Source organism: Gossypium arboreum, chromosome 13 (genome assembly GCF_025698485.1).
Source record: "Gossypium arboreum isolate Shixiya-1 chromosome 13, ASM2569848v2, whole genome shotgun sequence".
Lineage (NCBI taxonomy): Eukaryota > Viridiplantae > Streptophyta > Magnoliopsida > Malvales > Malvaceae > Gossypium > Gossypium arboreum.
The window spans coordinates 124479503-124495127 of record NC_069082.1 but is presented as its reverse complement, the minus strand read 5'-3'; the positions used below and the strand labels follow the sequence as shown (position 1 = coordinate 124495127).

Genomic DNA, 15625 nt, shown 5'->3' with positions numbered 1-15625 from the left:
TTCGTAGACCAAAAATGTTGTTTTAATAAACCAAAATACTTTATTAAAATGATCGATTAAAAGGTGACCCGATCACACCTAAATAAAAAGGATTGGTGGCGACTCCATACTTTGTTTAAAAGTCGATCCCCGTTTTTCAAAATAAAAATAGTTTCGACACCCGTATTTTGGTGCCGGCCATTGACAGGCCAGCACAAAAAAAATATTTTTTTAAAAAACTCGTATTTTGGTGCCAAGCACCAATTTTTTTTAAAAAAACTCGTGTTTTTATATACTAGTATGAAACAATTTTAAAAAAAATACCCTAGTGCCTGCCATTGACAGGCCAAAACTAAAAAAATCAAGTTTTTAAAGTCTGACACAATCATCAGGTAATCATGGATGCAAAATACGAGTTGGTGGCGGCCATTGACAGGCCACAACCCCATTTTACTGTTCATTTCAGGTCATTTTGGTGATTACTTTTGAACCTGGGTCATTTTTATAAATATCAAAATTTTTTAGGTTAATTTAATAAAATAGCCTTATATTCTTATACACATTGTGTGCAAAACATAATTAACTAAAAAAACAAAAATAGTGGGGTAAACTTTTGTTTGGTTTGTATTGTTGTTATTGTAATATGCATGAAAATATAAGTTTAAGTGTGTTTAAGCATGAATTTTCTTCGATTCAAGAGTTTGGGAGTTATGAGTAGTAGTAGATTTATTTAATGGTTAGGTTATCTATCAAATTTGAAAGGATTTGGACAAAAATAAAAATATTATACTCGAAGAAAAAAAACTTGGGCAAAGAAATTTGGCCTAACCTGTTTTCAAAACTTCTAATATATTAAATTATGTTATTTATACATTGTATAATTTATAACACAAAAATAAATTTATAATAATATATAATACTATAATATAAATATTAAAAATTCTTAAGTTGTTTATATATAAAGTTTAATAAAGGGGAAATGAATAAAATTATTAAGTATTAAATTAAAAATAATATAAATATATTTTAAATAATTAAAAAATGGATATGTTTAAAATGGGTCTGAATTAATTATTTACAAATATTAAGGCTTGAACAAAATTTTATGTACATATTTCAAATCGAGCTAGACTTTGACAAGCATAATGTGTTTTAACATTATGGTTAAGTCCAACCTGAATCCGACCTGACCGTTAATACTTTTAAATAATATTAAGAACCATATAAAAGGGTAAATTACATTAGTAGTCACCTAAGTATTAATAAATTTATTTTTATCACTTAAATATGAAAAGTTACAAAATGGTCACCCCACTATTAGCAAATTTATTTATTTTAGTCATACAACTATGAGAAGTTACAAAATAGTCATCCAAGAATCATAGTTTTTAAAATTAACATAATAGAAATTTTAACCCTCAACATCTATAAATTATTTTAATTTAATATTGATTCTAAAAAATTAACCCTCAACATTTACACATTATGTAATTTAGTCACTCTCTCTTTCTTTCTTTTTCTTTTATTTGTGACATTGATGGTTAGTTTTAAAAGAATGAGAAAATATGATAATTATTATTTTGAATTTTTGGCGTTTCTATTTTTGTATATTTTAAATTATATTTAGATGATAAATTTATTTTTTAACTTTTTAGATGAAGGAGTCACAAAAAAAACTGCAAAAAATCAAAATACACATTGTGTAAATGTTGATGGTAAGATTTTTTAAAATTAAGATTATATTGACACAATATATAAATATTAAGGGTTGAAGTTATTATTATGCCAATTTTAAAAGCTTCCACCGTTAGCCCGCTTGTGACAAAAAAAGGTAAATTTAAATAGTTAGATGATTATTTTATAACTTTTCATAATTACATAGCCAAAAAAATTACTAATGACTGAGTGACCATTTTTAACTTTCTATAATTATGTGATTAAAAATAAAAGATACAAAAAAAGAACAATATAAAGTTATAAAATTATCATTCAACTATGAAAAATTACAGCTATTTTATTAAATTGACCCAAAAAATTTTAATATGTATAAAAATGACCCAAGTTAAAAAATAATCACTAAAATAACCTGAAATGAACAGTAGAATGGGGTTTTGGCCTGTCAATGGCCACCACCAACTCGTATTTTGGACCCATGATTGTCTGATAATTGTGTCAGGCTTTAAATTTTTTTTATTTTGGCCTGTCAATGGCCAACACCAGGGTAGTTTTTTTTAAAATCATATCATACTAGTATACAAAAATACCAGTATTTAAAAAAAATTGGTGCTGGCCTGTTAGTGGCTGGCACCAGAGTACGAATTTTAAAAAAAATATATATATACACCATAATCGAGAGTAAATGGTATTGCGTGACCGGAGGTGCCGATGGAAAAATATCCTTAGTGGTGGGTGTATGTGCTTCGGGATGCAACTCCAGGTGGTATGAGGACGATTCGGATCATGTCGAATGTTGAGGCTCGATGTCGTCACTAAAAATATCCTCGAACGATGGAGAAATTTCTCGCAACGGATTCGGATCCCGGTTGTGTGATGATGAGCCGGTTGTGTGTTGGCCATTGACAGGCTAGCACAAAAAAAAATTGATTTTTTTTTTGTATTTGGTGTTGGCCAAAAAAAATATTTTTTTTAAAACTCATACTCTGGTGCCGGCCATTGACAGGGCAGCATCAAAAAATTTTGATTTTTTTTTTGTACTTGGTGCCGGCCATTGACAGGCCAGCACCAAATTTTTTTTTTAAATACTGGTATTTTTGTCTACCAGTATGATACGATTTAAAAAAAATACCTTGGTGATGGCCATTGACAGGTCAAAACTAAAAAAAATAATTTTTTAAAGCCTGACACAATTATTAGGTAATAATGGGTCCAAAATACAAGTTGGTGGTGGCCATTAACAGGCCAAAACCCTATTCTATTGTTCATTTCAAATCATTTTGGTGATTGTTTTTGAACCTGGGTCATTTTTGTATATATTAAAATTTTTTGAGTCAATTTAGTAAAATAGCCAAAAATTACCCATATTAGATAGACAAAAAAGAAATTAGTTCCGATAGCTGCTGGTTTTTCCTGTCGCCTTAATGGAGTTTGATGATGCCTTTTTTTTAGGTTGTCGCGGCATGGTCTTCTTACGGAGGTCTTACAGACAGGTACATCTGCCGCCTTCGCCTCTGGCAACTCCACCATTCCTAGCGCTCTCCTCCAATGATGGTGGCATGGTGTTTTACGCACCAAGGTTTTATGGTTTTGTTGAGTCTAGGCTTCTCAAGCACGTTTTAACCACGTGGGCTTTCTTGGTTTTTTGGAGGTTTTTTATTTTTTATTTTTGACTTTTACTCTTGATTTATCTAATTAATTAATTAAAATTTGATGTTCATAATGATGATTTATAACATTAAAAAAAATCTAAACCCCCCAAAAAAAGTGGTCACTTCTAGAAAATCAATGATGCATTCATGTGAGTCTTTGTAGGCTTTCCAAAGATTAAGAAATGAATGGTGGCATATAAAGTAGGACCATCATCATCATCAAAAAGCGTCTTCTCAATCAGACAAATAAACATTTGCTTAATTCCGGGAATCATAGACTTCAACAAAGTCATACCAAGACAATTTTATTTACACAGAGAATCAATAAGTTAAAAGAAAAAAGCAGCCCCAACTATAGGTGTAGGCCCGGGTTGAGCTTGATATTTTGGGATAATACCATGAATGACCCTTGAATTATACTGTTTTTCCAATATGATACTTTTACTTTAAAAAAATGTGGATTTTAATATCTAAAGTCTTTTTCCACCTACTAAATTGGTTACCTCCCTCCATGTTGTTTAAGTGGTTTGCCGTTAAGGGATAGATGTTGGTCAAGAGTTTTAAAGCAGCTCTATACTCAAAGCGAGGATCAAAACTTTGACCACCGATTAAGGTAGGACAACCCCTTACCATATTACCTAACTTTTGTGGTGTATGTCTTCTAAATATTATTTGACTAATGTTCAAATTTTTCATAAATATTTTAAAAATTAATAATTTTCTAGAACATAAAAATAACTTTTACATGATATTTTTGAAAGATATTTTTACATAAAACTTTTAAGTTATTTTCTCTATTTCAAATATAAAATATTTATTTTTATATCATAAAAATAAAATTAATGAAATCAAGTTATGATCTTGCCTGAGTTCGAATTGCAGAATAGCCTTTTGTGATTATTTTAAAGATTATTTTGTAATTTTAAAAATTATTTTGATTATTTTGTAATTTTTGTTGAGAAAGATTAATTTGTTTATTTTCAAAATTAACAAGAACCAAAGGGGTATTTACACCAATTTATTATTCAAACTATTCGAATTATTAGAATTGTAAAATTTAACTCGACTCGAACTCGAAACTTTAATTACTTATTCAAATTGACTCGAATAACTAGAATAATTCAAAAAACTCGAAATTTAATTTTTTTATTTTTTCCAATCGAATTGAGTTTTTCCCACTATTAATTAGGAATTTATATCATGTCTCTTCTTTTTTAATAATTCTAGTGACAAATATCACTTCAAAATGGAAATTTTAAATTTATATATCATAATAAAAAGGATTTACTGTAAATGAGGGACCATTTGTGAAATTATCCCTTATATATTTACCCATATCTATGGCAAGAGCTGATCATGGGCTGGGCGGCCCGGCCCGGCCCGAAGGCCCGCCCGAAAAAAGGGAGGGTTTGGGTAAAAATATAGGCCGAAAAATGGGCTTGGGCAAAAAAGGAGGCCTGTTTAAAAAACGGGCAGGCCTCGAGTAAGAGTTTTTGGCCGGGCCTGCCCGTCCGGCCCGAATTATATATTAATATATATTTTTTATTTATTTTTAATTATTTTAAATTTTTAATATAACTATTTTTTATTATATTGTTAATTTGTGTATTGTTTTAAGAATTGTTTTAGTATTATTTTATTTGTTTTAATATTTATTTTATGTTTTTAAATATATTTGATTTATTATATTTTAAAATTTTTTTATTTAATGAAATAAGAAAAAAAAATTAATATCGGCCGGGCCGGGCCGGGCCGGGCTCGGGCTTAGTAATTTTATTTCGGGGCGGGCTTGGGCAAAATTTTAGGCCCATATTTCGGGCCGGGCCGGGGCCGGGCCTAGTAGACGGGCCTAAAATTTTATTTGGGCCCGGCCCGGCCCATGATCACCTCTAATTGCCATTAGTTTGAATACATATAAATATCTTATAAGCGGTCAAAAGGTCATTATCTTCTTATGTGAGATTCTGTTGTGGTGGTGGTGTGTGATTGGGAATCAAAAGATTATCTTAAATCTGCTTTTAGTTTCTCCAAAAAGCTAAATGAACAGTGATTTCTCATCAAAGAGAGAATCGGAAAATAATAAAATGGTTTTTTTTTTTTAAGAAGAAATGCTTTCTTGCTTGAGTGTAATTTTATTTAGGTTGGAGTGATATTCAAACCTGACAACCATTTGTTAGTATGAAATGTAATTTTGGATAAAATATTAATATTAAAAGTTAGATTACAGTTTGACCTTTTTACTAAATTAAAGTGTAAATTAGTAAAAAATTTAACCAATTTTGTTATTAAAAACTGGTTTATGTACTTTAACATGAGGTATACATAATATGTCACTGTTGTTTGATTACTTCATCAGTCATGTCAGTTTTTAAGAATAAAAATGAATGAAAAAAATAACTATTTTACTTTTTGATCTAATATATGAGATTATTTTACCTATTTTTAAATAAATAAGGCGATATATAATCTGAATCCGAGTAAAGGGTATCCATGGTGTTTTGATATCATAAAAGAAATAGCAACAGAGATCTTAAGATTACAATGGAGACTTTCCATTCAAAAGTAGATACCATTGAACTCAAAGAAAAAAAAAACCTTGAGTTCCTAGTGAAAAATAACTAAATTTTGGCATTTATATCATTGAAAAAAGAGTTTTAAACACATGATTCATACAATGCAATAGAAGGAAAATTTTCAGAATCTGACCATTTCTTTCTACAACCTGATCAACATCATCAAACCTCTGCAAATTCAATGCCACCATGGAAAAAGAATTACTTAAAAAAAAATCAGATTTTCTGTCCAATGGAATCAGGCAGGCCTGTTTCTCTTATGACCAGTTTTGCCGTCTGATTTCATGGCAGCACCACTTGAAGAATCCCCTTCAGATGAAGCATCCATGGATTTAGTGAAAGAACTTGAAAGATCACCATATAAATCAACCACTTTCCTTATGTTGTTATTAAGCTCCCTAATTAGACCAACATTCCTGGTCAAGTTGTGTGGGATCTTGGACTCATGATTCTGGTTTATCTCATTGATCAGCAACCTGTTCTGGTCTAATATGTTCTGCACCTGCACAAAACTCTTTTGAAATGTCTGCACCACCTTGCTGTCTATTTCACCAGTGCCAAGCCCTGAGTATGTATCACTGTCACCCTCCATTTTAAAATTTAAAACCAGACCTGAAACCTCAAATACAAACAAGAACATATATGAGAGAAAACAAAAGATGAGACAAATGTGTTAAATGTGATAATAAAACAACTACTAACATAACCATAGTTATTTTAAACCAAAAAAACCCAACATATAGATATAGGCAATGGGATTGTTTTAAATGGAGAGATAGGGACTCCATTGAAAAATTGGTAAAAGTATTATGAAGGTACCTATATTAGAGTTAGATTATATTTTACTCTTTTTACCGAAAAATAGAGTAAATTAGTTCCTTCTACTAAAAATTATGTTAAAAATTAGTTCTTATATACTAACATAAGTTATATTTGACATGTATTTGACATGTCACATGTGACTGTGTGGTTATTTTGTTATCCCACCACTAGTTTTTAACATTAGAAATTGAAGAAAATTTTAACATAATTAATTTATTCTATAATCTAACGTAAGAATCAACCCACTCAAAGATTTAAGGTAGGGTTGAATGGACGATGCGTTTGCCTACGATTAGTGTAAAAACAGCGATGACAATAAAATTAAATATTATAGCGATATTATAGCGTGAAACAAAATATAAACTAAATGCAACACATCTTACCGCCCATCCATTATGATAGTTTTACCATGAAAATTAATGAGATCTTCAGACCCCATAGGTTCTACTTTTCAGAAAAGGGAATCAGTATAGAAAAAGAATAACAAGCAATCGAATGCTAAAGCTTGGTGCAAGATGAAACGAGCTGCCATTGCTTGAATAAGTAAAAGCAAGGAGAGACTCACGTCGATAATATAGACGGACAACCGTCAATAAGCGAGCATAGTCACCGTGATGCGAAAGATTGATTATTATTATATTATAATAATATATTTATGATGAGATGTGAAAAAAGCAGATCCTATTTCCATAATAGGGAAGACCTTTTGTTTTTTTAAAAAATGTACTCAAGAAAAATAGTAATACCCACCTAAAAGCACTGAGTTTTCAAACAAGGATCTCAATTCTCAGGGACCAAAATGAAAAAAAGATGGCATTAGTAATCTTTTTAACAACAAAAATGAAAATCAGAAACATGAACAAGAAAATAACAAAACAAGAAAAATGCACGCAGATTTCATTTATGAAAATCAAATTAAACACAAAGTAGAAAAAATTTGCTTCAAATTCTGGGAAAAAAAAGATCATTCTAGAACCAAAAATGAAAAACGAAGAACGAAACTTTCGTAAAACTCTCCCAAATTGAAAGAAAAAACCCAGAAAAAAAAAACAGTGTATTACATGGAAATTTTGTATGAGAAACTTGTAATGATTACATTCAATATACTAATAAGATTATAGAAAAAAAAAGAAGATACTGTCATTAATAAGACATTTATGTAAGTACTTACCTTGAAAATCTAAAGCATTATATTCCGGGAAAGAGACACAGACTGAAAGGAGGAAGACGAGGGATTATCGAGGAACAAAGGGAAAAGATCGCCGATTAAATCGAATCTCAGGAACAAAAAAAACATAAAAGTTATTTTTTTCTGAATTATGAGAGAGTTTTTAGAGAGAGAGAGTATGTAGATTTGACGCTTGGAGTTCGGACACCATTATTCTACATATTTTTTAGTTCCACTAATTTTTTTTATATATATTCCACCTGCTTTTTTTATTAGTATTTTTGGAATTAATGTAATGAGATACGTAAATATAATGAAAATTAATAAAAATATGATAAATAAATTTTGTGTTTTGGTTCGATAGATATGATATTCATTATTTCAGGTTAAGGTGTGTAAATTTCGGGTCAAACTAAATTAAACCGAATTAATTTAGTTAGGGGTCAGTTAATAATTTTTTAGAAGTTCGGTTAACGGTTAATTCGGTTCGAAATCAGTCGGTTAACCAAATTAACCGAATATAATAAATAATATTATAATATATAAGTATTCGGTCGGTTCTGTTAATTTTTTGAAAATATAAATTAATCGGTCGGTTAAGTCGGTTAATTTTTTATATGTTTTATACTTGTTTTAACCAAAAATAAAAAAAATATATATAAATTTTGGTTAATTCGATTAACAGACCGAATTAACTGAAAAAGTTCGGTTCGGTTAATTTTTTTGAAAAAATTTTGATTTGGTTGATGGTTAAAGGTTAGAGGTTTAAAAGGGTCGGTTAATTCAGTTAATGGTAGTTCAGGTCGGTTAACTGATTGAACACCTCTAATTCCAGATGTAATTTAGATTTGAGTCGTGCTACTCGCATTGCTGTTATACAAAATCCCTCCTCTTGTAATTCACTAAAAAATGATAAATATGGAAATATTACAAATACGAAAATATTTTAAAATCTACCTAACAATTAGTTATTCTTGCTTCCAAAAAATTATTTTTTATGTAGAAAGAAACAAAACTCAAATACAATCATATGTTCTAAAAATAAATAAATACAATCATATGTCGTTTTTTTTAGGGTAAATTGTCAAAATAGTTACTTTTGTTTGTCTCAGATTACGTTTTAGTCACTTGAAATGTTACGTTTTAGCCAGTTACGTTATCGTGTTGTAATATTTTAGTCACTGAGCCGTTAATTATCGTTAGTGATGTAACAGCAAGCTGATGTGGCATGTTAAATCATCATTTCAAACGAAAATTTTAGGTTAAATCTACAATTGATCCCTATATTTTTTCATTTTTAGCAATTTAATTTTTTAACTTCCTTTTATTTTTTATTTTTCATTCTCTTTTGCTTCTCCTTCTGTCTTCCTCTTTTCTTCATTTTTTTAACGTAGTTTTTTTATGTTTTTCATTTGTTAAAACTAGTCCACAAGCTCGTCTCACTTCAAAAAATTAAATTATTGAAAAAAATAAAAATACAGTGACTAGTTTTAACAAATTAAAAACATAGAAAAACTACATTAAAAAGAAATAAAGAAGGGAGAAAAACAGAGGGAGAAGTAGAAGAAAATGGGGAAAAAAAAAAGAAAGTTAAAAAAAATAAAAGAAAAAATTAAATTACTAAAAACGAAAAAATATGGGGACTGGTTGTATAAATTAACCTAAAATTTTTATTTGAAATGATGATTTAACGTGTCACATCAGCTTACCACTACACGTTAACTGCAAACAGCTCAGTAACTAAAATGATACAATGCAATAACGTAAGTGGCTAAAAGGTAACATTTCAAATATAAGTAATTAAAATGTAACTCGAGATAAACAAAAATAACTATTTTAACAGTTTATCCTTTCTTTTAATACTTAATTCTTTTTAATTTTTTCTTTATGCACTTAAAATTTTAAAATACTTTTATTTTTAATTTTTGAATTTTTATTTCACATTTTAATAAAATTATTATAATCAAATTTTAAATGAAATTATAGAATTATACATCTAAAAACTCATTATAAACTAAAAGTTTTAAATATATATATATTTATTTTTGTTAATATGTACCGTGATATCAGCAGCGTAATGATTAACTCAATGGCAGTTAACAGTCACATTAGTACAACAAAATCAATAATGAAAACCATTGATTAAATAACTTAATTGATAAATTTTTACCTTTTGAAGTATTAATTAAATGCATTTCCATAAAAAAATTAATTATTTTTTTCAAAAAAGTACAAAACTTATTTTTACCCTTAAACTATTTTTTTTTTCTGAACAATTTCATTAAAAGTTCTGATCATAACTGCTCTTTTTAACATAATATTTAGACCTACTCATAGTCCCTCCCCAACTCATAAATAGGAGGGTAATGCGCTTCAGCGCACTCGAACTCACGTCCTCCTATATTGACAGTAATACTCATGTCAATCAATTTAAGACTCAATCGACAACCAATATAATTAAACCTTAAAAAAAACTTGACTCCTACAAAGCAACATCTTTAAATTCAAGCTTTTAGATAAATATATTTTTTATTTTAAAAAATTAAAAATATAAATTAATTTGATTTAGGTATATTTTGTTGATGACATAGACGGGAAGTAATCAGGTTGAGCTAAACTTGAATATTGTCAAGTCCAAACTCAATACTTAGTTCGAGTTTGATCAAATATCTATTTTTAAGCTCGTTTACTAATTTTTATACTCAAGCTCAAATTCAAGTTTGAGCTTAGCTCAATAATTAAGTTTAAAGTTAATAATATTTATTAAGCGCAATAACGTAGTTTAATAATATAAAAAAAACCCAAAAAAAATTACAAGTCGTTCGAATCAATTATTACTAAATTTGAATTTAACTTGATCGATAGCTCAAACTCGAGTTTAGCTCGGTAACTATGGAATCAATTGATGAGTGATTTTAGAGGGGTTCATTTAGGGGTGATTAAACTTCGATTAAAACTAAATTAACCGATCGAACCAATCTAATTAGTTAATTGGTCGGCGGCCAAACTTAATTCGGTTGGAGGTCAATTTATACTTATTTTAACCAAATAATAAAAAATATAAATTTCAATTAACCAATCAAATTAATCAAAATATTTCAATTCGATTAACAATTAAATAATTAAATAATTCCCCCAACCATTTGAAACTCTTAAGTTCATTAATCGCTACGTGGCTACTGAGAAAATGATGAAAATTTGGAAATTGAGGATGAAGGACCCCACAATCCAAAGAAATTTTTAAACAAACGTTAATGTTTGTTTGGTGGATGGAGATTTACTGTTAATTATAGATTATGATTGATGTTAATGTTTGTCTGGATCAAATGATATACATTTCATGTGATATTATGGGTTAACTATTTATTAATTAAATCTTAATTATGTGCTAATTACTTAATAAATTTTAAAACTTAAAGGTGCAATCTTTCTTTTATAGAAATTATAGGTGATTAATGACTTTTATACTTGAGAATATGAATAAATCTGTCCTGATATTTTATCTGGTTGTATTTTTTATTTATTAAACTTTCAATTTTATTCAATTTAAAAGTTTGTTGACGTTATTTCCCTTCTATATGCTGTCATTAGTGCTAGTCTAGTAGTTGGGCTTGGATGAGCGGTGCGTTTACTTGTTAGTGTAAAAACAGTAGTGGTGATGAGATTATATACTGTAGCGATATTATAGTATGAGATAAAAAGTAAACTAAACGCATCGCACCGCACCGCACCTAATAGCCCATCCAATACCACCCTTATCTTGTTCGGAATTCTAGTGTTTGGATTAGAATTACCAGGTAATGAATATATTATGATTTGTTGATAAGGTGGTATCAGGATTTGTGCCAACCTTGACCAGTCCTCTGTCTCAAGGTTCAATCCATTCATCATATGTTCTATAGGTTTGGATAGCTTGATGGAATGCCATTTTTATCACATTGATAAGGTTTGGGAATTTTCTTTCAAACATAACTTTACAACATCAGTTTTTAATATTTGAAATGAATGAAATTTCTAAAGGAACAGATCAATTCACTATTTGATTTGACGTACAAGTATTAATTTATACATTCTTTGAGTAAAAAGCAAAATACATTCTAGTCCTATTACAAAGACGTTTATTGTACTTTTAAGGTTAAAATATAATCTAAAATACTAAAAAGTATATAAATAAGAATAAAATAAATCTCAATATTACCTATAATATAAGGAATAATATAATACATATAATAAAACGTTAAATATTTATAAAATTTAAAATACTATTACGATCGACTAATAATGTCGTTGAAATCGGTTAAATCTATACTAGTCCGGACAAAGATTAAACCGGTTTCTGAATGAATCACTCAAATAACATCTCACTATTATTTGAGAGAAAAAATGGCAATAATGAAATGTAATATCCCAAATTAAGGCCTAATCGGAATAGTGGTTTCGTGACCACAAATCCGAGATAGAAATAATTATTTTATAATTATTTTGAGGTTTATGATATGATTGCATAATTGTGTGAAAATTTCGTGAAGAAATTTTTGGCATAACGAGTTTAATTTAAAGTTAGGGACTAAATCGAATAAGTTGTAAAACTTGCATTCTAGAAGTTTTTAGTATGAAATTGCTTTGAAATATTAATTAGGAGGTCTTAAATGGTAATTTGACCAATTTTAAGTTCATGGACAAAATTAGGACATGGAAGGAATTTTTGAAAAGTTTAGCAGTAAGGGCATTTTGGTCATTTGGATATTAAATGAAATAAAAATAGGAAAAATAACCCAAAATGATCATCTTCTCCATATTGTTCTGCCGATTTTTTCTCTCCTCCATAGCTGGGGTTTCTTCAACTTTCAAACTTCATAGTAAGTGATTTCAAGCCCCGTTTTTAATGATTTTTATGTTTTTGAAATCCCAGTAGCTCGATTTAGCTTATGTTAACAATAATTCAACCTATGGTTCATATTTGGAAAAATACCCATAGGTAAATTTTGTGTATTTTGGTGTTTTATGACAAAATATGAGGTTTTAAATTTTGTTAGACAACTTGTGCTACTCGGTTTTGAGTAAAAACGAGTAAAAAGGCTTAATCGGTAAAAATATTTAGTAGTCATAAATACATGTTAGAGTGAGAATTTGATGTTGCCATAGAAGGGAAAAATGATCAGAATGTCATAAAACATAATAATAAGGGATGAAGTTTAATTCCCGAGCCTAGGGGCAAAAGTGTAATTATGCAAAAGTTTAGGGGCAAAATGGTAATTTTTCCAAAGTTCGTATTAAGGACTGTTTTAATGAATGTATGTATTAAATAAGATTAATTTGGTATTATAGATCAAGAGAAACGAGATTCAAGTCGTGATCGAGGAAAAACAAAGTTCTGAGGAATAGACCCGATTGTTAAAAATTTTGTACCGAGGTAAGTTCATGTGTAAATAAGGTAGCATAATTGTTATTTTTAAGTTATTGATGTTAAATATATGATATGCTGATTTTTATCATAAAATATATGCTTTGTGGTTATTTTCGAATAAAATGCAAATTAAGTGTATTATTTGTTAAATATAAAGTGCTACCGAGTATTGGTTTCGGTATTTTACGGAAGATGGCAAGGAGATGTGTTCGAGGAAAATCCCGTTTGAACCTTAGGAATAGATTAGGATACAAGTGACATGTCATTAGGATGGTTGAACATCCGAACTCGTTGAGTTGAGTCCGAGCTCGTGAGATGTAACTAGGCATCCGAACTCGTTGAGTTGAGTCCGAGTTCACTTATGGATGCGAACGCCCGAGCTCGTTGAGTTGAGTCCAAGTTCACTTATGGGCGGGTTACATGGTAGCTTGGCTACAAATGTGGCACTTATGTGCAAATTATCCATGTATCCGAGTTATATTCCGATGTGTTCAACGGGTAAAATTTCTAGTGAAATGGAAGAACACTTAAGATGCAGGTGACGTATTGGTAAGTATTGTGAAATGGACACTTCGGACAGGTATGTACTTAACCTTCGGGTTGAAAATAGATACAACAACGATAAGGTGGTAAGATGATTAATGATGTTTAGAAATGTGATATATGTTTTGGTGATACCATACTAAGATTGTTTGGTATAATTGTATTGTTATGTTACTTGTTATTTGCATATGACTTACTAAGCATTTATGCTTACTCCCTCCTTTTCATTCACTGTAGTTTTGAACAAGCCGGCTTAGGAATCGGGACAGGTCGAAGGTTCGATCACACTATCCGAAGGACTCTTTTTGGTAAATGGCTTGTAAAACTTAAGTATGGCATGTATAGCAATACACCTATTTTGTGTAAATAATTTTGTGATATGGCCATGATTTGGTTGAGAAAATGCTTAATAATGATAAGTCATGGAAAATGCTAAGTTAGATCATGTTTGATGTCATGGAAGTTTAATATGTTATCTAGATCATAAAAACTCATGGAAAGATGAAATTTGCCATAAACAGAATATTACAGCAACACTGACATGAGTTTGAAAATTTACTAAAAATCATAGAAATTGAATTTGGTGATGGATTAAATATGACATTGAAGCCTAGTATGTCTAGTTTCATATAAAACAAATGAAACAAGTAAAGGAATTATATGTTATAAGATATTTGAATTTTAGTGAAATAGGGCCAGAACGATTTCTGGATTCCCTGTTCCAACTTTAGAAATTTACCATAAAATGTAAAAAAATAATTATGTGGTGTATTTTATATTCTTGGAATTCTTATTGAGTCTAGTTTCAGAATAAATAAACGGCATAGTCATAAAAACTTTTCACAGAGAGAAATATGGTTCGAAGTAAACAGAGGTCAGTCTAGTCAAGTCCTGAAATAGGGGTAACTTTAACTAATAAACTGTATTAATTGGCCCAACGAAAAATTCTAGAAAAAAATTAGTAAATAGATATATGAGTCTATATTTAAGGAAAATTTACAGATCTTGATTTAGAGTTTTGTAACTCAAGATATGATTTTTCTTGTAACTATGACGCAGGTAGCTAGAAAGCTGTGAATGTAGAAATAAATGATTCGAAGTTCTTAATTCGATAAATTATGTTCAGTAACACCTCAAGCTCGACTCCGGCGACGGTCTTGGGCGTGGGGGCGTTACATTTAATGGTATTAGAGCAGGTTTAGTCGGTTCTCGGACTACGTGTTGTATGTACGGATGTTGCTATACATGCCATATGTATAAATTGTGATAGTGTGACGACTTCTGACCTATTAAATGATTTTTTTTATAGTAAATGGATCCCGATCCAACTGCGGCTGATGATGTAGAGAGTAATGCACCAGCTCTGACTGAAGGGGTGGTGCCAACTGAAAATCCACCTCCTACTGTTGGTCAAGGAAGAGGAGAAGGGGCTCGGGAAGCCTTTCTCCAAATGATGAATGCTTGGTATACTGAGTTCGTTTGTACGAACCCAAATGCACAACCTCCCCCACCTCCCCCAATTCCTCAACCTATACCCCCGATGCCTCAGGGTGTGGATATGATAAAATTTCACAGAACTCCAGTTGATAGAATTCGTAAACAAGGGGCCGAAGAATTTAGGGCAAATATTGATGACGATGCTGAGAAAGCAGAGTTCTGGCTTGAAAATTCTATCCGGGTATTTGATGAATTATCTTGTACACCTGAAGAATGTTTGAAATGTGCTATATCTTTGTTGAGGGATTTAGCTTATAATTGGTGGAAGACTTTGATTTCGGTGGTACCGAAAGAGATGGTAACCTGGGAA

General features: G+C 29.9%; 1 protein-coding gene and 1 long non-coding RNA gene across 3 annotated transcripts; one reads left to right on the top strand and one right to left on the bottom strand.

Moving 5' to 3' along the window:
* Positions 1–5906: 5906 nt before the first annotated feature.
* On the bottom strand, positions 5907–8124 carry LOC108463179 (protein ELF4-LIKE 3-like). 2 transcript variants are annotated; one of them, XM_017763125.2, is made up of 2 exons: positions 7872–8124; positions 5907–6497 (listed from the first exon to the last, which is right to left on the bottom strand). In XM_017763125.2, exon 2 carries the CDS (start codon positions 6468–6470, stop codon positions 6117–6119), a length of 354 nt encoding a protein of 117 aa, XP_017618614.1. In that variant the 5' UTR covers positions 6471–6497; positions 7872–8124; the 3' UTR covers positions 5907–6116. The 2 variants fall into 2 exon arrangements, with proteins under 2 accessions (XP_017618614.1, XP_017618613.1); XM_017763124.2 differs by having other exon boundaries at positions 5907–6490.
* Positions 8125–13244: 5120 nt separating this feature from the next.
* Positions 13245–14263, top strand: LOC128286527 (uncharacterized). The gene is made up of 2 exons (XR_008277131.1): positions 13245–13281; positions 14056–14263. It is a non-coding gene; the product is annotated as an uncharacterized LOC128286527 (long non-coding RNA).
* Positions 14264–15625: the final 1362 nt, after the last annotated feature.

Coding starts and splice junctions, on each gene's coding strand:
- LOC108463179 (XM_017763125.2), bottom strand. CDS start 6,470: ATGGAGGGTGACAGTGATACATACTCAGGGCTTGGCACTGGTGAAATA.